The sequence below is a fragment of the Eptatretus burgeri genome, chromosome 13 (genome assembly GCF_056783735.1).
Source record: "Eptatretus burgeri isolate ZD-2024b chromosome 13, Ebu_testis_v1, whole genome shotgun sequence".
NCBI classification, from domain to species: Eukaryota; Metazoa; Chordata; class Myxini; order Myxiniformes; family Myxinidae; genus Eptatretus; species Eptatretus burgeri.
This window is the reverse complement of record NC_140973.1, coordinates 10,024,764-10,050,438: the sequence shown is the minus strand read 5'-3', so window position 1 is coordinate 10,050,438 and position 25,675 is coordinate 10,024,764. Positions and strand designations below refer to the sequence as shown.

At 46.9% G+C, this 25,675-nt stretch overlaps 1 protein-coding gene across 5 annotated transcripts in view; it reads left to right on the top strand.

The window, feature by feature from the left end:
• The window catches only part of ELP2 (elongator acetyltransferase complex subunit 2), an 87,431-nt gene that overhangs the window by 19,297 nt on the left and 42,459 nt on the right, over nucleotides 1-25,675 (top strand). For all 5 annotated transcript variants that reach the window (XR_015050515.1, XM_085851065.1, XM_085851064.1 and 2 more), the window contains exons 7-12: nucleotides 15,517-15,583; nucleotides 20,824-20,967; nucleotides 22,320-22,415; nucleotides 23,649-23,743; nucleotides 24,548-24,679; nucleotides 24,935-25,078. Coding sequence is in view for 4 of the 5 variants with exons in the window: in XM_085851065.1 (XP_085707191.1) it covers nucleotides 15,517-15,583; nucleotides 20,824-20,967; nucleotides 22,320-22,415; nucleotides 23,649-23,743; nucleotides 24,548-24,679; nucleotides 24,935-25,078 (678 nt within the window). In the remaining variant the exon portion in view is untranslated. The remainder of the gene's footprint in view (nucleotides 1-15,516; nucleotides 15,584-20,823; nucleotides 20,968-22,319; nucleotides 22,416-23,648; nucleotides 23,744-24,547; nucleotides 24,680-24,934; nucleotides 25,079-25,675) is intronic.

Genomic DNA, 25,675 nt, shown 5'->3' with positions numbered 1-25,675 from the left:
CGGCCACGCAGAAGGCCCGAGCTCAGCCGCGGCTACACTCGCTGCTGTGGGGACAGACGTCGAGGCTCACACCACAAGGCGCCACGAGGGTGCAGGTAACCTGCAACGGTCTCGTGGGACTCGTTCGGTCTGCCAAGTCCCACGCCATGAAGGTTTACGGGCCCAGCCTGACCCCATTGCTTTTGATGGGGTCTTTTCTTGTGTTTCTTTTGAATGAATGTTGGTGGCACTGTCGATAAGTAAAACTGGTCAAGTGCTTGTACATTATTAATAGTAGTCGGTTGTAGCGCTTCGCCTTGCCCGCGTCTTTGTCCCCGTCCCGCAGTCTTCATAAAACAACTGCATGCGTGTTCTGCTTTTGTTGACTGTATAAGTGTTTTTCATTGCTTTTTCTGGTATACATGCTGTGTATAATAAATGTGCTGATTTAAATGTTAACCCGTTCGTCATGTCCTCTTTCCCTAATTGGAACGCCATCTCGTATTGCGGAATATTAGTTGGGCTTTAAATACCCGTTAAATAGAATCGGATCTGGCGAGGTCGGGCGATAATACCCGCTCGGTTATCTCAGAACGGAACGGACCGCGGGAGCGGTTCGTGTCCAAGCAGGCCTGCGTCGAGGTACGGTCTCTCGGTAGGCTACCCGCGCGAGTACTTAGGTATATCGATATTCGGCGATTGACCCTATTTTGCGCGGGTAGAAAATTGACTAGGCCGTGGTGGGATTAAGAACCCACCCGTGACAGGGTTCCGGCGTTGTTCCGGAAAGTCACGACTGAATTGTCCGTCTGGTGGGCGACGCGGCCGCCATTGTCTAAAGCTGTCGTTCGCACGCCGGGCGGTCGTGAATTCGTAACACTGGTGTCAGAAGTGGGATTCAAATCCATCCCGCCTGCAATCAAATTAATGGGAATCGGATCAGGGGTGTGTAGAGCGACCCTCTATTCCCACCCAAATACGAGCTTTTAAATTGTTCCGGGAAGCAAGATGGCATTTCAAGGCGAACGGGAGCAGGAGGGACTAGGTATGGATTTAGAAATGTTAGAATCCACGGCCCAGGATGAGATCCCCGTGCAGGACATTGATATGCAGGTTGAACATCCCCCACAATCGAATCCAGAACCCAAAATGGGCGCAGCAGCAGAGGCCGTGGTGGATGACACCCCCCATCCCTTCCTCCGTCAACCCACCCCCCCCCCCCGATCCTTGCTCTATCGGCTCAGTCGAGTGCATTTGACGTGGGCCAGTTGTTGGCAATGCTGGCAAAAATGGATGCAAACACAAACGGCATGAGAGAAGAAATGAATAGGAGTATGAAAACAAATGAAAAACGAAATGAAAAACGAGATGAAAAACGAAATGAAAGAAATGCAGGGTGAAATGCAGCGCATAGGCCAAGGCCTGCAGGCGGGCACGAAGGCAATAATGGCGGTTGCGAGGAGCGAAACGCGGGCAGTGGAGCACAAGGTGGCGGCGCCATGTGTTGGAGCGAGCGAGATGAGGGGGAGTGTGGACTGTCAGCCCCGCGGTGGAGGACAAACTAATGCGGGAGACATGTTGGACGAGACTCGTAACGGCAGAGAGAGAGTGACGGTGACACAGAGGGAAAAATTAAATGGGTTGACTGCGACGTGTATAAGATACGTAAAGACGAAGGAGATAGAATTAACAGAGACATGGGAGGTAGAAACGGTAGAGAAGAGACTACACGATAAAGACAGGGTGAAAGAGGAGCACACACACACACGGAGTTCGCGAGGGACCATGAGGGGGAGCTCGGGGAATGTGCCGTGACCCGGTGCAAGCAGCCGGATAGCCTCCTTCAGGAATGGAGGGAGACTCTATTCCCCCTTGAAGCGGATCTCGACCAGGTGGGTCCGGTAGAGGGGGCGAGTGCTGTGGACAGGTGCACGTGGAGCTTGGGGGGGGTTTGGAGACCCCAGGAACCCTTGTGGTGACGCGATGTCCCGGTGTGTGTGTTCACGAGTGTGGCGAAATGTGTGCTGAAAAGCGCGCATAGCTTGGGTGAAAGGTTGTGTGTGAAAGAGACTGCGTGTGTGAGTAAAAATGTGTGTGTGAGTGAAGCCCCCTGTGCAAGTGACAGGCCGTGTGTGAGTGGAACCACATGTGCGAGTGAAAGGGGATGCGTGAGTGAACGGCCCTGTGTGAGAGAGACCGTGTGTGTGAGGTCGCTGTATGTGAGGGAGATGACTGTTGGTATGCAAGAACATGCAACCGCATGTCCCGTTGTGAATGTCATGTCGAGGGGTGTGAGCGTCGTGGCACATGGGAGTTTGTGCGCGAGAGTGCGACGACGACGGAGCCTGACGGTGGACAAAGGCCGAGTAGCGGCCGTAGCTATTTCGAGCTCCGAGCCGGGTTTGCACGGCAGCGTGCGCGGGGTCCGTGCTGTAGTACGCACGAGGCCGCCACGTGCGCGCCTGCGGGAGTGAATCCCGGTCCGTAAACGCACGTGGTGGATTAGCCGATCCCACGGATGGACAGAAGGTAGGCTGGATATGGATTTGGACCGGATGGGTTCTCCACGCGAGCGTATTTGTGAAGCTCCGACGAGCAGAGCACATGTGTTCGCGTGGGGAACCCCTCGAAACGTGAGGTTTGCTTTTAATGCGCAGGGTGACGTCATGGCTGCACGTATGGTTGGAATCCGGCAGGAGGGGAAATCCTTGCCGGATGGTACCGTCCGAGAAGGGACGAGGTGCGAGAAACGTGAACAGCTGCCATGACGTCACGGGAGTAAAAGAGCGCAGGTTGCGAGTTGCCGCGCTGGTGCGCGCATTTAAAAGAAAAAAAAGCAAGCCTCACTTCGGGTGAACAGGATTTCCTGGGCAGGGGTGGAAGATCCCCTTGGCCCGGGCACAGGATGGAACTAGCTAGGGGGAAGGGTTAGTGTTCGTTAGACCGACTCAAGGGGCATGAATAAGTCCTCATGGGGCCCGTGGAATGGATTAGATAGAGGGATTGCAGTCAGATTTATGATGGGAGATGGAATTTTTGATTTTGGGGACAGAGACAGACTGTGGATGTGTAGAGGTTGACGTAGCTTCGCTACGTAGGTTAAATGGAACGTGCTATAGTGTAAGGGACGACGAGGGAGCACGAGTTAGTTGAGGGATTTAGCAAGAAGAATGGCAGTGATCAGCGATGTAAGTGCTCAAGAGTGAAATTAATTGAAACATGTTGAGTGAGTGAGGCCAGCGGGCCTGAGTGAATGGCGTGAATGTGGAATGCGTGGTGCGATGAGTGATTGGGGGGAGGAGTGACTCCCACCCAAGGGACCCCGGGGTCAGTGTAAAGTGAGTTAGTGGGTTAGTTAAATTTACAAAATGGAGGTCGTTTTGCTGTTGGTGGGAGCGTAGGCTCGAAACCTGTTTGGAGGGGTGCAGGAGCCCTGTTGATGGGCTGGGAGCGTGGCTACGAACGGTGAGTATCGCTTAGTCGGTACCCCGGGCACCAGGCTAGTCAGCCGCAGTAGGCCAAGGGTCCATGGGGGGCCGGGATAGTGAAGTGGGCACGGGTGGGCCCGCATGATGTGGGGCCCGGGGCTCCATTGGCCACGTGGGCAGTGCATTGGGCACAGGCACCCAGGGAAGGGGCCCGGGGCGCCAGCCTGCCACGTGAGCGTTTCAGGGGAGTCACCAGGGAGGGCACTCCCCAGTGTTTAGGGAGCTGGTAGGCTCGGTGACAGTTGTAGTGCCCGGGGGTGCCATCGTTGGAGAATCAGCAGAGGGTAGTTCCTGCCAAGGGAGCCACGCGTCCCAGCCACGAAACCGTGCGAGGGCACGAGGGAAAATTCGAGGGCGAGGCCCGAAATTGTGAGAACACCAACACAGTTGACAGGAATCTGGGTTGATAGAACCAATAGATTAAGCGAGAGGCGCTTTTGGAAAGCCCCGGGGTAGTTTAAAGTGAATAATGTTAGGGTAGTTAGGAGATGTATCCCTCCGCACCATCCATCCCTTCGCTTTCGTTGTGGGCCGCTGGACTCACCGTGGTAAAGTAGATCGCTGAGATCTGAGGAGGCCATTCTGAGGCTTCATTGGGTCTCGACACAGGACACTAGCTCTCCCTTATTCCCCTCCAGTTAGGGAACGTAGGGGTTGGGAGTGGGCTAGGGGGCATGGTAGGTTAGCCGGACAGAGACAATAAAGGGGGTTAGGGAGACGAATTTATAGAGGGGGAAATAAAAATAAAATAAGACAAAAAAATAAGTTGGGGCTAAATTTGGATGTTTGCAAACGAAGGGAGTGGGTATGGACAGAGACAGGCAAAGGCGATAGGTTGGGAGGGAGACAGTAGGGTAGGTCCGAGCCCGCCTTCCGAGTGGCCAGCACCACGGCACTCCCTCCACGAACCTCATCACTACAATGCCTGTGCCGGTCAATTCATCTGCTGGCTGTTTTACTGCAAGGCCTGTGCTGGTCGGATCATCTGCCGGCTGTTTTGCTACAAGGCCTGTGCCGGTCATTCATCTGCCGGCTGTTTTACCACAAGGCCTGTGCCGGTCAGCTTCGCCACCGGCCCGTTTTGCTACAACGGCCTTGATTTGCCTTGCCATGCCTTGTCTGCCTGCCTTTGCCTTGCCCCATGCCTGCGAGCCCTTGTTGCATTTGCCCCCATTCATCACCATGTGCGCCAGGATCATCGCGCGTTCTGCAGGGACTGCCCTGTCGGCAGCCGCACACTGGACTGCACTGGCAGCCCGTGCACCGCTTGTGTTCACTGCGCTCATTTTACGGGGGAGGCCTAGGACTGCGCTTGAGCAGCCGGCCACATTCCCTGTCACCTGCAATTGTTCATGAGCCAGAGACTGCATGTGGGTAGCCTGGCTCCCTGCTTTTCTTTTTCCCCACAGAGTCCATCGATCCTGGGCCATGGTTTGGTGTAAAAATTATAAGTCAAGTTAAGGGTAAAAATGTACATGAGTTGCGCCCCCTGCATGTTTGTCGTAGCGCCGGCAATTTATTTAAGTCGTCTGTATGAGTGGGTTTGTTTAGTTCGTAACACAGCACGTAGGTTATTTATTTTTTGGGACACGAATACACTAAATGTCGCACTCGGGGATCCAAAGACAAAACGTACTCGGGGAAACTTACACATGATGGCACACGAAAATTCGACGACTCGGGACGAGTCTGTAAAAAGGGGAGGGGTAGTGTTACGGCTGTGGAAATTCGCAGAACAGCATATAGGTCCTCAGTTCAGTGAGATCGATAAGTCTGTGTTCAGTTAGATTTCCCCACCGTTGTTTGAAGGGAACTATTCATGTTAACCGGGCTGTGAATCTTCAGGTAGCCGCTTTTCTTTACTTTCGTTATTTTAGACCACCCACTAACCACAACCCCACCACCACCACCAACATCGCTCTCAAACAACCGCTTCAGACCCACCGTCCTCCCACCACCACAACCACACGCGCCTCTCAACAAACCACACCATCCTCATCACCTCAACGCCAACCACAATTACGCCTATCACCTAACCACCTTCCCCGCTACGCCAACTACCGATCACCTTCTCCATAAACCACACTACAACCCACTCCGCTTGTAAAACCGTCTCTACCAAGGAAAAGGAACGAGGGATTCCAGTAACGCCATGAAAAAGAAGAAGGTATTCCGATGGCGCGTGGATTTTCCCGCCTGTTTTTCCTGCGTGCCGCAAGCGTGAGATCGTTCGTCATTGGTTGGTTCATAGGGGTGAGACGTTGGAACTGGGTAACGCCTCCTTTCTGGAAGCTTCCCGCAGGAGCTAGAAGGAGGGCGGGGCGAGAAGCGAGGAGGAATAAAAGGGCGCACAGAGCGACTGCGAGGCGAGAGTCGGCGGCTCGTGGTCTTCTGGTGGTCTTCTGTCTGTCTTGGTCTGTGGAGAAGCGGTCCGTGGAGTGACCCGTTCATTGGAGCTTGCAGTCGGTGGAGAGTCCGGACGTCGCGGAGGGGACGCAGACTGGAGGTGCCGCTCTGCAAGCTGTGTCGTGCAAACCTGCGCGTTCGTGTAAGGAGAGCCGGAGAGAGCTCGCCCGCCAAGTGGAAGGCCCGAGCTCAGCCGCGGCTACACTAGCTGCCGTGGGGACCGACGTCGAGGCTCACACCACAAGGGGCCACGAAGGTGCAGGTAACCTGCAACGGTCTCGTGGGACTCGTTCGGTCTGCCAAGTCCCACGCCATAAAGGTCTAAGGGCCCAGCCTGACCCCATTGCCTTTGATGGGGTCTTTTCTTGTGTTGCTTTTGAATGAATGTTAGTGGCGCCGTCTATAAGTAAAACTGGTCAAGTGCTTGTACATTATTAATAGTAGTCGGTTGTAGCGCTTCGCTTGCCCGCGTCTTTGGCCCCGTCCCGCAGTCTTCATAAAACGACTGCATGCGTGTTTTGCTTTTGTTGACTGTATAAGTGTTTTTCATTGCTTTCTCTGGTATACGTGCTGTGTATAATAAATGTGCTGATTTAAACGTTAAGCCGTTCGTCGTGTCCTCTTTCCCTTATTGGAACGCCATCTCGTATTGTGGAATATTAGTTGGGTTTTAAATACCCGTTAAATAGATTCGGATCCGGCGAGGTCGGGCGATAATACCCGCTCGGTTATCTCAGAATGGAACGGACCGCGGGAGCGGTTCGTGTCCAAGCCGGCCTGCGTCGAGGTACGGTCTCTCGGTAGGCTACCCGCACGAGTACTTAGGTATATTGATATTCGGCGATTGACCCTATTTTGCGCGGGTAGAAAATTGACTACGCCGTGGTGGGATTAAGAACCCACCCGTGACAGGGTTCCGGCGTTGTTCCAGAAAGTCACGACTGAATTGTCCGTCTGGTGGGCGACGCGGCCGCCATTGGCTAAAGCGGTCGTTCACATGCTGGGCGGGCGTGAATTCGTAACAATATATATATATATATATATATATATACATATATATATATATATATATATATATATATTTATATAGATAGATATATATATATATATATATATATATATATATATATATATATATATATATATATATATATATATATATATATATATATATATATATATATATATATATATTGTGACGTCCACGGGACTTGAACAGTCCCGCCAACGTAGAATGAGCCGAAACGATGGAGGCGGTTTATTTATTTTTAACCCAAACATGGCGGTTCTAATCGCTCTACCGCAAACGGGACGAGGAAGGTGGCACGAGTCACTTTTCACTGAGTTGATGATGTTTATTTGTTTTTACTATTAACCAGAAATAACAAGACTCGGCAAGAAGAGGGATCCGGGGCGATTCAACGGGATGGTGTGGGATCGGATTGGGGAAAAACACAGACAATTCCAGTGAATATACAGATCTCAAACCTCTAAGGCGCCAAGTTCTCACACACACACACACACACACACACACACACACACACACACACACACACACACACACACACACACACACACACACACACACACACACACACACACACACACACACACACACAACGTAGCTATTTCTGGTGGCCAGGCTGGACCGTGGTGTGGACGCAACTGTCCCTGGATCGGCGTCGGACGAGCTGGCCTTGCTCTCGTCAGGGGGGGGCAGGAGAAACCGTGGTGCTGTCGACCTCCTGGTCTTGGCCCAAGTCCGCTCACAGCCACCAGGGAACCAGTTCTGGCGCCAAGTTGCGAGCAGGAGAGGGAGGCAGGTCCGCCCGCCGTTCGACCCTGTACTCCGAGTCAGCAGAACCCCAGAGCCAACCAAGGTGAGGCACAAGGCTCAGCAATGCTCCAAGACACGATGAAGAACACAATCGAATCAGCACAACAACAAGGACGCTCTCCGCGCAACAGCCTCCACACCAAAAAAAACACGATCGTTTTGTCCCGATCTTCTTCCTCTTCCTTTTCGACCCCGAACAGAACCTTTTTATCCTCCTGTCCTCGTCACTTCCAATCGAGCCGTTTATTGGCCCATCGCCGTCGCCTTCTGCCAATCGTGATCACGGGGCGGAGCCATCCGCTGCACTGTCCTGTGACGTCACGGCCAGTCTCCAGAGAATTCCAAAAGGGGTTTACGCAGACACACTTACCCTATCCCGTGTCCCTATCTAATTACGTGACAATTATCATTTCCCCCCTTGAAGAAATGAACATTTACTAGACAACTTATCACCACTGAATTGCTACTTATTACATCGAGATCCTGGTAAACTCGAACAGCATGGCATACCTAATTAAACATCCTAATTACCCTTTGAATGCATACCCCCCCCTCAAACGTAACACTGCCCCCTCCTCTGGTACCGCAGCTCCTGCAAGGTATATCACAGGCGCTACCGTACCAGCCTTAACACTTACTGACTCACACCTAATTAACCTAACGAAATAAAGTAGGAGGGGCAATGGGCAGCGAGTCGCAGCTAACTTACCTATCCTGCTTAATGTACTACCCCCTTATGGCCTTATCCTCGCCTAAACAATCATTCGTTTTTTTTTTTTTTTGTTTTTTTTTATTTTATCACATGAGAGCACTGAGCGAAGTTGCACTCCATCTTCTGGATCATCGCTCTTGCCCAGCACTCTTCCAGTGATCTGGGGAGGGGAAACAAAAAGTTCCACAAAAACACAACACTTATACTTTACATTCCTACTCTAAGCCTTAACGACACTATTCACAGGATATTTACACTTGACCGCCTCCCCCAGTGGATGCTAATAGACCCAGCGTTACCTGGGGAGCCAATTTTCAAATTTGGTTGCCCCAAAATTATGCGGACATCATGCCCTTGCTGCACATGTCAAGTTGTGTGGGATCGAGTGGGACTCACACATCTTCACAACACTCACACCATGGTCATCATCACATTTCTAGGTCATGGTCCTCATTTTAATCATGCAGGCTGAATCCCATCGTGGCCGTGGGGTGGGTTACCACAAGATGATGGGGGCATCTCAGGTGCAACCATGCCCACAGGTAAGCTTTAGTCCAACCCAGACGTTTCTCCGCCCCGCTCCCTTTGATTCCCACCCCCCTGGTAGCTATCAGCTCTCATCCCGTACAACACTCTGGAAGGGGTCTCACTGGCTCCTCTGGCCTTCCTGGGTCGCCAAGGTCCTACCCGCCTTGGTCGCCCAACCAGACCCTCTCCCAGTTGCCTCCAGACACTGTCACCATTAGCCACCAGGTGGTGAATCGCCTTGAAGGGGGTCGCAATTCCCGCTCACCGTGAGCTTCAGCAATCCCTGTGGACAAGCACATCATCCCCACCCACAAAACCCACATGACTCCCCCACCCCATCGGCCTTACATGTGACACCTGCATTTCTAACACTTCGCCGACCATGACCTTCCCTGTTACCACACCATGTCCAATAAAAAATCAATGTGTGCACCATACATTTCACTTCTTAACTTAAAACAACTCACACAGCACTTCTCCTCACCCGATCCTCGCACCACCCATTGGACAGCCACTCGTGCCCGCTTTGTTACCAATTACCTACTGTCCCTATTGTCACTCTAAAACCCAGCAGAACTTAAAAACACAAGCCAATTTTCCCACAATTAATTTTTTTTTTTTTTAACCAAAGGAGGCACTTCGCCACAATGTCAGCAGCCGAGCATGGCCGTATATGCTCAGCTCAATCTAGTCTCCCCGACCCCCGACAGTGATCTGCGGACCCGACCTAAGAAAGGGCATCTCGGATAGACCTGGCGGTTCAGCAGGAGGATTCACCCTCTCCGAGTCTAAAAGTCTATTGGAGGGTCCCTCCATCGCTGGGTACCGGCAATATCGTTGCATGTGTCCTCTTCGCCCGCACCGGAAACAACTCCCCATAAAAGGCCCCCGTGAGTATCGGTGTAATGTCTCTTCCGGTTCCGGACCCCCTCGGCCATAATCGAATTGCTCTAATGGCTGGGCTGGACCCCGCCGCTTTGGCACACCAACTACCGAATTACCCCTTATCAAACTTAACAGTTTCTGGCAAATTTCCTGAAACATTTGGGTAATGCCAATTTCTCCCAGCCCCCCTCCCTGATCCTGGATCTCCGCCTGTCGGATCGTCACCGATGGCCTCTCTGGAGCCCGACCCGGCCGACTCCACGAGGCCAGCCTGGCCGCGCACTCGGCCGCTCGGTGAACGGTGGGTGGATCCTGTAACTCCACTAGCGCTCGGACCTCAGGGTCAGGAAGAGCAGCTAAAAATTTCTCTAGTGCCAGTCTGTCCCATGCCTCCACTGTAAGGTCCCGATACGCGATCCTGACTGATTGGTAAATGTCCTGTGCCAGCTCCTGCACTGTCTCACCCAGCTTTAATCTGCGGTGCTGGAGCTGGGCCTGCACCAGATCACAGTTTGCTGCAAACCCAAACCGACGGCTCAACGCCTCGCAGATGTGGGAGCTGGTCAACATCCCCTCTGCGATCACGTTTAACACATCTGTGGCTGGTCCCCGCAACGTTGCCACCAAATTCCCTGTACGTTCCCGCTCATTCCACCCGTTTAGTCGGGAAATGCACTCAAATTGCGTCAGAAAAGCTGCAAGGCTCCCTGACCCGTCAAAATTTACCAGGGGGATCACTTTTACGGTGGCCCGCTTCTCAGTTTCTCCCTTGTCCGAATCCAGCCCAGGGATCAAACACCCTTGTGGCTGCGTATCCAATTTCGGAGCCCACTGTGGCCAAAGATGTTTTGTGATGAGGGTCTCATGGGTCAATTTTGCCTCCTGTTCCAAACGTTGAATGGACCGATTCACCTCTTCCCGCAGGATCTTCTGGGCCCGCACAACCTCCTCCAAGGCTCCGTCGTGAGTTTGTAGCTGCTCCTCAACCAACCCGGACACTCTACTTACAAAAGACGGCTCTACCAGGCCTTTATCCAAGACTTCATCTTGGCTCATAATTTTATCTTGTTCGTCCAAACGAGCCTCCAATCCTTTTAACTCCTCCGCCAAATTCATCCCTTGCTTCCTCAGCTCTCCCCACTCTTCAACCTGCAGCTGCATACGAGCATCCACACAGGCACGATGACGTTCCAGGCTTTCATCCACTTTATCAACCCGAATGTTCGTTGCATCAATTTTATCTACCAATTTTTTTCGAATATTTTCCCCCTCCAATGTAATTTCTACCTTTGTTTCCTCCAATCTATCCTCGAATTTACTTTGTATTTCTCCCAATTTAACATCCACACACTCCTGCATCTCAGTTTTCATTTTCTCCATCTTTTCCCCCAATTCATCCCTCATTAAATCAATCCGTGCACCCAACTGTTCCCCCATTACCCCCAATCGATCCGCCATCTCTGCCCCCTGTGCCGTCATTTTTGCCCTCTGTGTCACGAATTGATTTTCCATTTGTGCCGTCATTTCTGCCCTCTGTGTCACGAATTGATTTGCCATTTGTGCCGTCATTTCTGCCCCCTGTGCCGTCATGTCTGCCCTCTGTGTCACGAATTGATTTGCCATTTGTACTGTCATGTCCCCTATTAAACGTTCCAACAGTGTCTGGATCGACATCGCACCGGTTTCCGGCGCTGCCGGCCCCGTTACGGGCAATGAAGCACGGTCCACGCTCGGAATGGGGGAGGTTCCAACCCTACCCCCGTCTCTCCCCTCTTCCCCCGACTCGCTGCCAGACACGTGGCCTTCCTCCTCAAACATCTGCACATCCGCCATGGTGCAGAAGTCCCGTTTGCCGCCAATTAATTTAAATTTGAAAAATCCCGCCAAAATTTTCCCGCGCTCGTGCGCTTTCCTGTAGTAATTTTATATTCCAATTCGTGGCGAGATTTTAATCTTGGTATATTCTCCCGATACCAAATATAATTTAGAGGGCTTCGAACATCCCACTCCTGACACCAATGTGATGTCCACGGGACTTGAACAGTCCCGCCAACGTAGAATGAGCCGAAACGATGGAGGCAGTTTATTTATTTATAACCCAAACATGGCGGTTCTAATCGCTCTACCGCAAACGGGACGAGGAAGGTGGCACGAGTCACTTTTCACTGAGTTGATGACGTTTATTTGTTTTTACTATTAACCAGAAATAACAAGACTCGGCAAGAAGAGGGATCCGGGGCGATTCAACGGGATGGTGTGGGATCGGACGTGGGGAAAAACAGACAATTCCAATGAATATACAGATCTCAAACCTCTAAGGCACCAAGTTCACACACACACACACACACACACACACACACACACACACACACACACACACACACACACACACACACACACACACACACACACACACACACACACACAACGTAGCTATTTCTGGTGGTCAGGCTGGAACGTGGTGTGGACGCAACTGTCCCTGGATCGGCGTCGGACGAGCTGGCCTTGCTCTCGTCAGGGGGGGGGGGGCAGGAGAAACCGTGGTGCTGTCTACCTCCTGGTCTTGGCCCAAGTCCGCTCACAGCCACCAGGGAACCAGTTCTGGCGCCAAGTTGCGAGCAGGAGAGGGAGGCAGGTCCGCCCGCTGTTCGACCCCGTACTCCGAGTCAGCAGAACCCCAGAGCCAACCAAGGTGAGGCACGAGGCTCAGCAAGGCTCCAAGACACGATGAAGAACACGATCGAATCAGCACAACAACAAGGAAGCTCTCCGCGCAACAGCCTCCACACCAAAAAAACCATGATCGTTTTGTCCCGATCTTCTTCCTCTTCCTTTTCGACCCCGAACAGAACCTTTTTATCCTCCTGTCCTCGTCACTTCCAATCGAGCCGTTTATTGGCCCACCGCCGTCGCCTTCTGCCAATCGTGATCACGGGGCGGAGCCATCCGCTGCACTGTCCTGTGACGTCACATCTAATTACGTGACAATTATCATATCCCCCCTTGAAGAAATGAACATTTACTAGACAACTTATCACCACTGAATTGCTACTTATTACATCGAGATCCTGGTAAACTCGAACAGCATGGCATACCTAATTAAACATCCTAATTACCCTTTGAATGCATACCCCCCCCTCAAACGTAACAATATATATATATATATATATATACATATATATATATATATCTTCTTCTTCTTTCGGCTGCTCCCGTTAGGGGTCGCCACAGCGGATCATCCGTATGATCCGCATCGTGATTTGGCACATGTTTTACGCCGGATGCCCTTCCTGACGCAACCCTGGTCGCCTCTTACGACACAGGGATATGGTACACCTATTTTAACCGGGGTATACACCGGCCCAGTACACTGGTACTCACTTCGCCGACCTCGGAAGGATGACAGGCTGAGTCAACCCCCTGGTGTATTAATTCAGTGGCCCAACGGGGCTTGAACTCAGGACCTTTTGGATCCCAAGCCGCTGCCCTAACCACTGCGCCAACACACCAGGTTAATATATATGTATATATATATATATATATATGGTTAATATATATATATATATATATATATATATATATATATATATATATGTATATATCTCTATTACTATACCAAGCTTGCACACTAAAAGCTCGGCTCGCCGTCACACGATCCCTATGAAATTGCTGTGGCACTTAGTGGACATGCCGACAATGTTTAGGAAGTCTTGGCATTCCATAGTACCACTTGCATTTTGCACAATGCGTATTTTTGTCATTCCCCGTGTACGGTCTGTCATCTGCTACTAGCTATGTTGTACTGCTATCCCGTGCATGTGCACGGGTATAGCTAGTATATATATATATATATATATATATATATATATATATATATATATATATATATATATATATATATATATATATATATATATATATATATATATATATATATATTGGTTCACGGAAAAATATTTTCACGAAAAAAATAAGTGACCACCATATTCGTTATTGTTGTATGTATGTCTGTCTGTCTGTCTGTCCCGAGCATAGCTCCGTGGGTTTTGATCCGATCCTGATAACATTTGGGTGGAGGGTTTATATCATGATGTAGTTGTGTTTTCCTGAGAATGGGCGTGGTGCGACCATTTTGGGTGGAGCCACGCCCAAAAAACGTGTTTTTAGGGGGTAGCCGATTTCAATTTGCATCCTCTCCTTGGGGGTTTGTCGAATCTGACAGGGGTTTCGGTATTTGGTTAGCCCAATGGCACCTGCATAGCTCGATTTTTTTTTTTTAATTTTTGTCCCAAGGTCAAGGTCACGAACTTAGAAAATTGTGAATTGTGATACAAAAATCATACGACCGCCCAAGCTTTGAGAGCTCGGATGACAATATTTTTTATGCAACATCTTGAGGTCATTCTCCACCTCAAGTCTTGAAACCATTTTGCTCTATGTCGAACACCTTGCCCGTGGCGCCCCCTTCAAGTTTGTTTTTACGCTGATTTCATCAAAGTATGGATAATCCGAGGAGTGTGAAATGCCATATAACGTATATGACGTTATATTGTTCCTGGAATGTTCAAGAGGAAGTTTTGCACCAAAGGTCATAATCCTTGACCTTTGACCTTTAAAGTTCACAAAGGTCAAATTTTCAAAGTTGTGGGAATCGAACCGGGTTTTCGACCTTCTTCGACGAACTAACTCCAATAAGCTATAGCACGTATCCTGTTTCCTTATTATAATGTCCACAACATTGTTTTGTGACCTTTTAAGGTTATGCAAAGGTCAAATTTTTTAAGTTGTTGAACGAAACTGGGTTTTTGACATTTTGCAGCTACTAACCTGTCACTCGTACCACATCATGTTGATCATTTTTATAATTTGGTCAAACATTATCATATTGTCTCATCCTTGACTTCTGAAACAATCTACATCGTCAAATACCGCTCGTGAACCATCGTAGTCTTCAGACTTGTATATATGTATACTGTATATATGTCCCTGCCAATTAGTTTCCCTGCAAGTGAATGCAGTGGTAACTATTGCCATATTTTTGGCATATAAGTGGATGTGGAGTATAAGTTGAGGTTGGATCAACTACACTAGTTACCAAAACTGCCAGTCAGGATGATAGAGGTGTTGGTTAATTCCTCCCCGACACATGCAACACATCACTAGCTGGTACTTCCAGGGTCATCAATATTGATGAGCTGTTTTGTGCAAATTATTTGAAATACTTTGTGGGCCTACCTTTCAGATAAATTAGGAATGTAAATAATTTTTCACCATGTTTGTTGTCATATCTTGTAAATGTGCAGTATTCAAAACAAGCCACATAATTATGTCTTAAACCGTAGATAAATCGATTTGGAGTCTAAGTCGAGGCCTGGTCTTCCAAGAACAAAGTATTGACTTGTACGCTTAAAAATATGGTATATCTCAGGGTTACGTTGATTACGGGGCACATGAAGAGTTTAATTTAAACGTACTATGGTTTGCTGCCTCCTCGCTCACTTTTTGTCAGAAAATCCTCGGATCAAAGTCATTGTTAAGTTCCATGTACCAATCCTAGGATCAGTACACGAATATTTTTGAACGTCTCCGTTCATTACAAAAATTCAGGTGTGTTCATGCAGTGGACCTGGAGTTATTTTAAAATGTGACAGATTTTGTGCGTGGTGGTGATGTATCCACAGATGGTGTTGAAACAGAGACTTATTGGCCACAAAGACTGGGTGCGAGATCTCGATTTTGCTGTCAACGGTGTGTCCCACAAACAAAACCATTCCACGTCCCATTAACCAATTACACCGACTCATACAATGACGAGTTTCATACAATGATGCATTCTGCGTTCATGCCAGGTGAAATCAGTAGGTGTTCGGCATATCGAGGTCGGATGTTGATCTGGGAAAGCATTCACCACATTTGCTCCTGTCCCTCCTTTCTGTTTATTTCCCCATCTATTCTCCCTAGTTGTACACAAAATGTCCAATGGGAAAAGAAAATAATACGACATATGGATATCAAAGATTAATCTATCCATCCATTGGGATCATACTCTGTGCAGAGCATTGGTGCTGCCGAAGCAGTCTCCTTGGCTATCGGGTACAATCCAGGATGGGTCACCACTCCAACACAGGATACCAGCAAGCTGGTACTCATTTTGCTGACCTCAGAAGGATGACAGGCTGAGTCAACCCCACCTGGTATTAATTCAACAGCCAAATGGGATTTGAACTCAGGGTCCTAGGATCCCAAGACCACCATCCGAACCATTAAGCCAACACCAGGCATGATTGAAAGATTAATTGAAAGTGATAACTGAGTACCGAACCATGTGATGGTCAGGCTGGTGGGTTTTGTAATGTGTGAATGGCAGGTTTGCACTAGTTCTAAGGATTCCCCAGTAAGACGAAACTGTGACAGGCCGGTTCATTGTGATAAACCTATAATCATTGTGCATTCTTCAGTGCCTTGTCATTTTGGCCCTTCTTCGTTCACCTGTGATGGAATGGGCAAGGATGGGGTTTTCAACCCTTCTCTGTAACTTGCGAAGCAAATTTTATTTCAAAGTGAAGGGGTTTGGCAAAGTTCAGAAGTGTGTGTGTGTGTGTGTGTGTGTGTGTGTGTGTATGTGTGTGTGTGGGTGTGTGTGTGTGTGTGTGTGTGTGTGTGTGTGTGTGTGTGTGTGTGTGTGTGTGTGTGGGTGTGTGTGTGTGTGTGTGTGTGTGTGTGTGTGTGTGTGTGTGTGTGTGTGTTTTTTGGTTGTTTCTATATTCATTCCCATTGCTCCAATTAATTATCATTGGTGTTCTTCAGCTTCAAAGATCTTTTGAAGTAACTTTTCAGGTCTTGGTATTTGGTCATTTTCTTGATTTCTGCATTGTTTAGGCCAAAATCACTGGGTACTTAAACCTCAATTAGAAATGCCTTCTTTTCTTTTTTGTACCTCAGTACGATATCCAGCGGCAGCGCTTTGTTTTCTATGTTCACGCTCAATGGGATCATTAGGCCGTCTGTGAGCATGACGTCCTTGTTTTCATTTTTGTTCATATTTCCATGAATTTCTTTTTACACCGTAGCAGAGGTGGTTCTTGCTTGATTTTTCTTTCCTTGCTTCTACCTTTTTTCTAAAGCCGTTGGAATCGTGTCCGTGGTCTTGGCATTATTTGTTCTTCGTCCCAGTTGAGCTGACCTCTTCATAGCCATTCCAATGAGCCGTCTTTGTCTATGAGCCCAATCTGTCCAACTCCTTTTTTGTTTTTTTTAAATACCTTCCTGCTCTTTTGTCATTGTCCCAGGTGTCGGTGTATATTTGTTCTCTTTTTGTTTTATATTTCTCTTTTTTGCTGTCATTTGGGCTGTCATTGTTGCCGGTTCGGTCTCCATCTCCATTTGCACCTGTCTTTGGAATTTTTTTGGTTTGGTGGGTTAGGGATTCCTTTTCTGTCTTGCTGTCTCCGTGGTTGCGTTCAAGTGGTGTTCGGTAGTCTGTTGAACTTTTCACGTCCTAGCTCAATCCCACAGTTGTAACTCTATGCACTTGGCCACAACAGATCCTATACCGTAGTGTGAAATTGTATTGCTTGTTGCACAAGTGAAGGGGGCTTCCATTGAACTGCTCATTATAGGACATGACGATGGGAAGGTTTGAGGAGGGTTGGGAGGAGAGAGGTGTTTTCCAAATCGAGGAACATTCACTTTTGTGCCAAAGAACAACAACAATGTGGAGCCTTTTGAGTGTGAAAGGGAAGTGCTTAGCTTCACTTCGGTAAACAGTCAGACCACTCGTTACAGATTTGATTGGGTGATTTGTCAAGACTCTCTGCCTTTTCAGATCACCTCCTTTGGAAGTGTGTGTACGGTTTGTATCTCCAGCCAATTTTCGGTTGAGCGGCACTAATCGGTCACATGACATCACACCATGCTTTCAAAATGGCTACCGTGCTGGATGTGCATACGGAACAGAGAACAGTTATTTAATTAAATGTATATGTGGGGGAAAATTGCATGCCCAGGCCAGGAATCGAACCCAGGTCCTCTGGAAAACCGTACCAGTGTGCTCTGCCATCCGAGCTATCTGGGCAGACCCACAGGCTGGACACGTACACATGCCACTCTCTTATCCCTGCTGCTTCCGGGCAGGAATTTGTAACTTGGCCTCAGTGCCGGCGATAACTCGCCCTCTCTTCGTGAAGGACACCATGGGGATCTCTAACGTCCATTAACTAATGTCGGACGATAGGACACCCAGTTTAATGCGTAGGAACGACACACACATTGATGATTCACCCTGCCTGTGGAACACCAGGATGACATTGTATAGCTAGGTCGAGATTCAAAACCACACGAGATAGCTTGGAGGCGAGTGTGGGTGGGTACCTCGAGGTCATATCGTAACACACTGTTAATAAACAAACTGTGATTTAATGTTGTATCTATACGTTAAAAATGTACATATAATAAAAGTAGAATCCGAATCCGAAAAGATTGCGATTGGTATTCCTGGACAGTGTAAAATACAATCAGATGTACAATAATTACCTTGGAGTGAAAAAAAAATGCATTCTGGAGACATTTTACCTTCACCTCCCATGAGCATATTATTTAATTATGTTGGGTTAGAAAGAAATCGTTTTTTCCTAATTTTATCCGATTTCACTCGAGATTTTGACATTATTTAGGCCATGAGTTCTGATCATCAAATATGGGATCAGATTTTGAATAACAGGTATTAATTAGACTAAACGATACATTATTCAATCTTGTCAGGAGCCAATCATATTGCACCGAGCCTCACACATCCAATCAGCGTAACAGCGAATGGCCGAACGGCCAGTTCCTTGTCTTGTATGTAGAGATTATTCTTCCGGTTCCACCGCAATTTTTCACGTTTGTTCCCTTTTAACCCTTCGAACCCGAGTGGCCGGCTTACCGGCCGCTATTCAAACCTCCATATACCCAAGAGGCTGGTTTACCAGCCGCTATTCAAACTTCCATATATCCGAGGGGCCGGCTTACCGGCCGCTATTCAAACCTCCATATATCCGAGGGGCCGGCTTACTGGCCGCTATTCCAACCTCCATTTATCCGAGGGGCCGGCTTACCGGCCGCTATTCAAACCTCCATATATCCGAGGGGCCGGTTTACCGGCCGCTATTCAAACCTCCACATATCCGAGGGGCCGGTTTAACGGCCGCTATTCAAACCGCCATATATCCGAGGGGCCGGTTTACCGGCCGTTATTCAAACCTCCCTATACCCGAGGGGCCAGTTTACCGGCCGCAATTCAAACCTCCATATACCCAAGGGGCCGGTTTATCAGCCGCTATTCAAACCTCCATATACCCAAGGAGTCAGATTTTTCTCCAGGGAGCCCAGGGTAGGGGAGCCAAAAGTCCAAGGAGCTCAGGGTTCAAAGGGTTAAATTCATTTTCTCTGCAACATCTTGAACGATTGACACGAAATTTTCACCATCTGAGCAACTACTCATGTATAATTTTTGAAATGATTATTATGACGTCCTCGCTCACGTGGTGTTGCAGCCATGTTGGAAAAATGGAAAAACTTTGGACCTCTTTACCCCCGAAAATGCTCCATGGAAAAAAATTAAACTTGGCACACGGTAAGTACTCCTCACGGAGAATAAATTTGATTTTTTTGAATGACATCATCATTACATGTGTCAAACGCTACATCAGATCAGGATGAAAATTTTTGAGGGATAGGGATAAAATGGTCCACAGAAAAAAAAATTGATGACATCATCGGTCACGTGATTCGATGGCGTTTTTGTAAACAAAAACACAAAACCTTCAAAAATCTTCTTCTCTGAAATTGGTGAACAGATTGAGGCGAAACTTTACATGTATGACCGCCTATCCATGAGGAACAAAAGGTTCACATGTATGACATCATAGGTCACATGGTTTGGCAGCCATATTGGATTTACCCTAAAACCTATAAAAAATCTTCTCCAGAACGGCTGGACAGATCAAGGGGAAACGTCACAGAAATGTTCCCCAGCCTTTGGGTATACAAATGTTAAGGAATAATTGATAGGTCACATGGTTTGGCAGCCATATTGGAGTGAAGAAAAATATTAAATAATGTTTTCTCTGGAACCGTTTAATCAATCGACATGAAACTTCCCAATTATGATCCAGTGGAGATGGGGAATACATGTTTTAAATTTCAACTTCATCGGGATACATGGTCTGGCAGCCAGAATTATTTTTTTTTTGGGGGGGGGGGTTGCTTTTTATTTTTATTTTGTTGAATAAGGTTCACTTGGCTGTGCCTGGGTGGGCTTAAGGGTAGAGGAGTAGTAGCTGAAATGTGAATCCTATCCAGGTTCCTCCTGATGACTTCCTTTTTGCTTTTTGCCTGTTTGGGTTCCTTCTGATTACTCCAATGCAGGACTGTACCTATTTGGTCTTCCATTTGATTTGAATTGAATTGATTTTAATCCCATTCTGAATTCAATTGAATAATAATAATAAAAAAGTCATGGGTCAGGATCAGGTGTCCAATCAAAGTGGGGTTGCATCAAAGTGGGACATCTTGGTAACCGGTCATCACTGCCAGCAGTTATAAAGTGGCAGTTGTAATTATGTCTCATTAATTATGTGACACACCAGTACACAAACACCACACAAGACAAGTTCTGGCGAGGGTCTGCAATCTCTGATTGTTCTTTCTGGTTTTCATTGTAATTATATTTAGTGAGAAATAAAATAAGAGGCATTACTTTCGTACCGCCCCTTCTGCAATGCATGTGACTATCAATTTGCATAAACACAAATATATAATCGATAAGGCCTTTTAATTGTGCAATCTTATCATACAGAATTTTTTTTAATATCCTCGGATTATTTAGACTACCAGAGTTTGTCTTTGCAATATCTGCTCCACACACACATGCCGGGCAATTGAATCTGTGAGCTTGTATACCTGATGTTGATACCATTTATCCCTCATGCTTGTGGAGCTGTGTGCAGGTCCTGAAGATCTCCTGCTTGCTAGCTGTTCCCAAGATGGCTATATCAGACTCTGGCAGATTGGTGTCCAGACTGAAAAGCCCCCGGAGGATATGGATGTGCCATTGCGATTGACAGAAAATACCTTTATCGTGTCCACAGCAGGTGACCCATGTACATGGTCCATGTTTGATCACCGGCGAAAGTTAAAGCCACTCTCTCCCATTGTGACTGCTTTGTTCAAAGTTTCATTTGTTTCCACAGGAATGTTGAATTTTATAGACCTTAATATTATGTGCAAAATATTTGGATGTCCACAGAGATAAATTCATAGATCCTACTACTCTCCAAAACCACCGATCAAATATGTGCATCAGCACTTGTGCCTGCACTGGGATAAATAAACAATAGTCACCATTTTCCAACAGAAATGAGAGTTGTCAATAATGCCATTTGCAAAAGAAGAACTCGTAATTGGGAAGATTTACATTCAAAAGTGAAAGCAGCACAAACTAGTATAGATGCTCAGCCAGCAAAGGCCTGAACTATACTATGTGGTGCCTTCATTTCTGCTCACCTGGAACATAGTTCAGGTGAGTTTATCGGTTGTCAGCCTGTCAGTCCGTCAGACAGTCCCGTATGTAAACACTTGCAACTTTTTCTCCGAAACTGCTGATGGGATTGTGACCAAGCTTGGCTAATATGATCTTCGGTGTTGTAGAACTCGTTTGTTCATGGCACCCTCTCCCTCCGCCCTATACGTAGGTCACCGTAAGGTTTAAAGGTCCCAAAAGTACTTGAGTTTTGATCTAGTTTGGCTGCCATTTTGGATTACAGGAAAGTATATCACAATCTTCTTCCCTCAAACCGCTTAACCGATCAATACGAAACTTCCAATCTGTGATGAACTATCCAAGGGAAATATTGATTGTTAACAATGAAGTCATCAGTCAGGTGGTATGGCAGCCATATTGGATCAAAGGAAAATCTTTAAAATTCATCTTCTCTGAAATCGCTTAACCGATCAATGTGAAACTTAAAATATATGATCGACTTTGATTCAAAGAAGCTGAACTAAAACACAATGTGACCACCAGTGATGTCATGATACAGAAAGTGGGCAATATCTCTAAAAATATGAATTATAGACACCTTGGAGTTGCAGCTTATCAAATAAGCTAATTTTGACACAACAAGAAGTGACATAATCATACTGGAAGTAGGCAATATAAAAAAACTAAGGCTCATGTACAGCAGATAGTTGCACTACTGTGAACGTCAAGTCAATACTACCTGACCTAAAATGTGTGTTCGAAATCCAGTTCTTATTTTTACCCTAATCCATCGGTCACTCCACTTTTTGGCAACCAGCCAGGTGAGCTCCATGACCATTGGTCTTCTGTATATGTTACTGGGAAAGCAAATGAAGTCTTTCAATCTCCCCATTATGTTGAATATGTTTTTCTTTGTCTGTCTGTTTTGTGTCGTATTGCTTTTCCATTGTACCATGATTGCAGGTCGAGTTGTGAAGTTCATCGTTACAGCCGAGGCGGTTCTGGCTGGCCATGATGGATGGGTCCTCGGAGTGCATTGGCAGTCTTCCTCCAGCAAGGGTGAGTGTCACATAATGCACGGACTTGCCATGCACAGGAGATGGACAATAGGTCTTTCAACCCTCTCTAGTTTTTCACGCAGGCCAAGAAGTAACATTGACTACTATTGGCCAAATGTACCAAACCTTATCTTCCATTTCTCTTCTGTATATCGTAGCATTCCAATGAACTTGTTTTTGTACATGTTGTGTAGTTTGTTCTCCCTATTTACATTGATGTTCTTACAAACAGCATGGAATTAAATAACCTAGCCAGGTGATCAAGACAATGCAGTTTTGTACAATGGGCATTTATAATGTCTCCGTATTTCTTCAAACTGAGTATAATTCTACCGGCCAACTGTGCACTACTCCTAAGATTTTACGTGGATTGGTTCCTGCTTTATATCTTAAAGATGGTCAAGTATCTTGAGCGTTATTCCTTTCATTACCGAATACCAAACTGAAAACTGTTGATGGTCAAGTATCCTTATTATATATATATATATATAAATCACGGACCGGTGTTTGTGTTTGATTCTTGCATATGAAAGACTTTCCTATTAATTATTATTAGTCCTCTACCGGTTTCACCGTAGGGGGCTATAGGTTTGATCTCCGTCTGTCCGTCCATCCATCTGTCTGTTAGTCCGTCCCACCTGTGGTTTATCAGACTTTTCCCCATACCCTTTAACATATTCAACTGAAACTTGGTCCATGGCTTTATTATGATACGTGACAGAAGAAGTTCGAGTTTCAGGTTGTTTCGTCAATTTTTCACAGTTGTACCCTTTTCAGACTTAGAAAATATCACATATTATACATGGGTCAGTGTTCAGCTGCCCTGACTCCACCCCATTAAAATCATGCGCTGCCATTGCATGAAGCAGCACAGATTGGCAGGCTTTAGGCCTGGGTGTTGGTTCATTGCACAGTGGAATTGGAATGATCCCAGGTATATAACCAGGATGTATTGTATATCCACATAAGCCGTACGCATGTTTTTGCTTCATGTATGCACATCAGGTTATTTTTAATATGAAATGAACGAAACAAGGTGGGTTAGAGAGTTTCTTCTTCCTCATTTTTGTTCTGGTATTGGCTCGAGTGTGCATTAAAACAAACTAATTTTTATCTCCCGAACATTCATTGGGACTAGTAGGAAACATGTATTGCAAAGCTATTCTTGCTCTTGTTATTATTATTGTTAATTAGTATTGTAAATTATTGTGCTTGTTGTGTGCTTGTTACACAGGGGTTTTGCAGTCTCTTCGCCTCCTGTCTTGTTCGATGGATAAGACTATGGTCATATGGGCTCCTGATCCAGACACCGGGGTTTGGTTGGAACAGGTCAGTCTTTGGAAAGACTGCTCATGCCTTGACTGGGAGAGAATTATAACAGACATGATACAGAAAGTATTATAAAATTATTGGTGCAGAATGGGCACTGAATGCTGCCTAAAAAGGTGTACCACCCACACCCCATCAGCAAAAAAAAAAGTTTCAACATACCTGTAGATACTTCATGTGGATTAGAAATTAGCTTATAGAGACATGATGAGAAGATGTACCGTACTCTCTACACAGCGTTGGTGGTGCTGAAGCAGTTTCTTGTAATGGGCTATGCTGGGTGGTTTACCATTGGCTTCTCAGCAGTCAGTCAGGGTAGGAATTTTGCATTTATTCATGATGCCGCTGATAGCTCGCCTACTCTTTGCGAAGGATAGCGTGGGATCAACTAATGATGGCAGACAGGATTCCCCAGTTTAACGTCCATCAAAGAGATGGCACACACATTCATGAATCACCTTTCCTGTGAAACATCAGAATGTCAGAGTTGTACATCTGTGAAAATAGCTGGACCAAGATACAAACCCAGGCTAGACAGGTCAGAGGCAGGTGTGCATACCTCTCTGAGTCTAGGCTATCCTGCCAGCCCATTGAGTTGTGGATATATATATATTTTTTTTTTTTTATATATATATATATATATATATTTTTTATATATATGTATATATAATATGATTTGTCCATTTATTAGTGGAGATGGATAAAATCAAGTCATAGATTCAACTGGTTGGTGAGATGATGTGTGAAGGGGAGTATGGTGTTGGTTAAGATCTAATGATTTGGTGAGAATATTGTGCTTTACAGGTGCGCGTGGGTGATGTCGGAGGGAACACCCTGGGATTTCTTGGTTGTCAGTTTCGTGATGATGGCTGTGCCATAATGGGCTATGTTTTTCATGGTGCTCTCCAGCTTTGGTGTTTTGACAGTGATTCACAGGTGAGCACAGCCCTTACACACTAGGCTAAATAAAGGCCTTACTATCATCTTTGTATAACGTATCATCATATTTTCTGTCCTGCTTGGTATACCTCTATCAAAGCAGAATGACATGGACTGTATTTGCATAGTTGGTATACCTATGGTTGACAAACATTGTTAACATGCATGCGTATGTTTGGTTGGGTACATCATTTGTATTTTAATAACCACCGAGCCCAATATATCTCTTCCTCGTTTTTATTTACCTGGCAGGAATGGCGCCTTCATCCTGCGGTCTCTGGGCATGCAGGATCGGTGAACGGCCTGGCTTGGGATCCAGCAGGATGTTTTCTACTGAGTGCTGGAGCTGATCAGACGACACGCCTCTTCGCTCAGTGGGTGCACAGCCCGTGTGTGGTATGCGTGGCCATGTCCCACAATGCATGTGTGCATCCCAAAACCAATCATTAGTTTATGCCATCCACTGACTGCAAACATTGATAACTGTTGGTTGCATCAAATTGCAAGCTTATTGTGGGTATTTCACTCGATGAGTCTTCGGTGGAAAGGATTCCACTTGATCAATGCATTTTCGTCCCATATTTCTCAGCTGGGACATTTCAGGTAATGCAGTTACGCAGAATGCAATGAGGGCTGGCAGGCTGGCCGAGAGGTACGCAGACTCGCGTCTCAGCTGTGTAGTTTGGGTTTGAATCTCGGCCCAGCAAGAAACTGTCATCCTGGTGTTTTGCATGCAGGACGAGGTGTCAGTGTGTGCACCGTCCCTCGTATAGACGTTAAACTGGGCGTTACTTCTGTTGGCACTAGTTGGTGTACCTAAAGGATCTCATGATGTCCTTTGTGAAGAGCAGGCAAGCTATCGCCGGCACCATGAACAAATTACAAATTCCTGCTCTTACGTAGAGGGAGCACTGCATCGGTAGCACAGCTGCGCCCTCAGCAAATGATGCAAGCTGCAGGCATGTGCTGCATACGGAAGAAGAAGAAAAATGC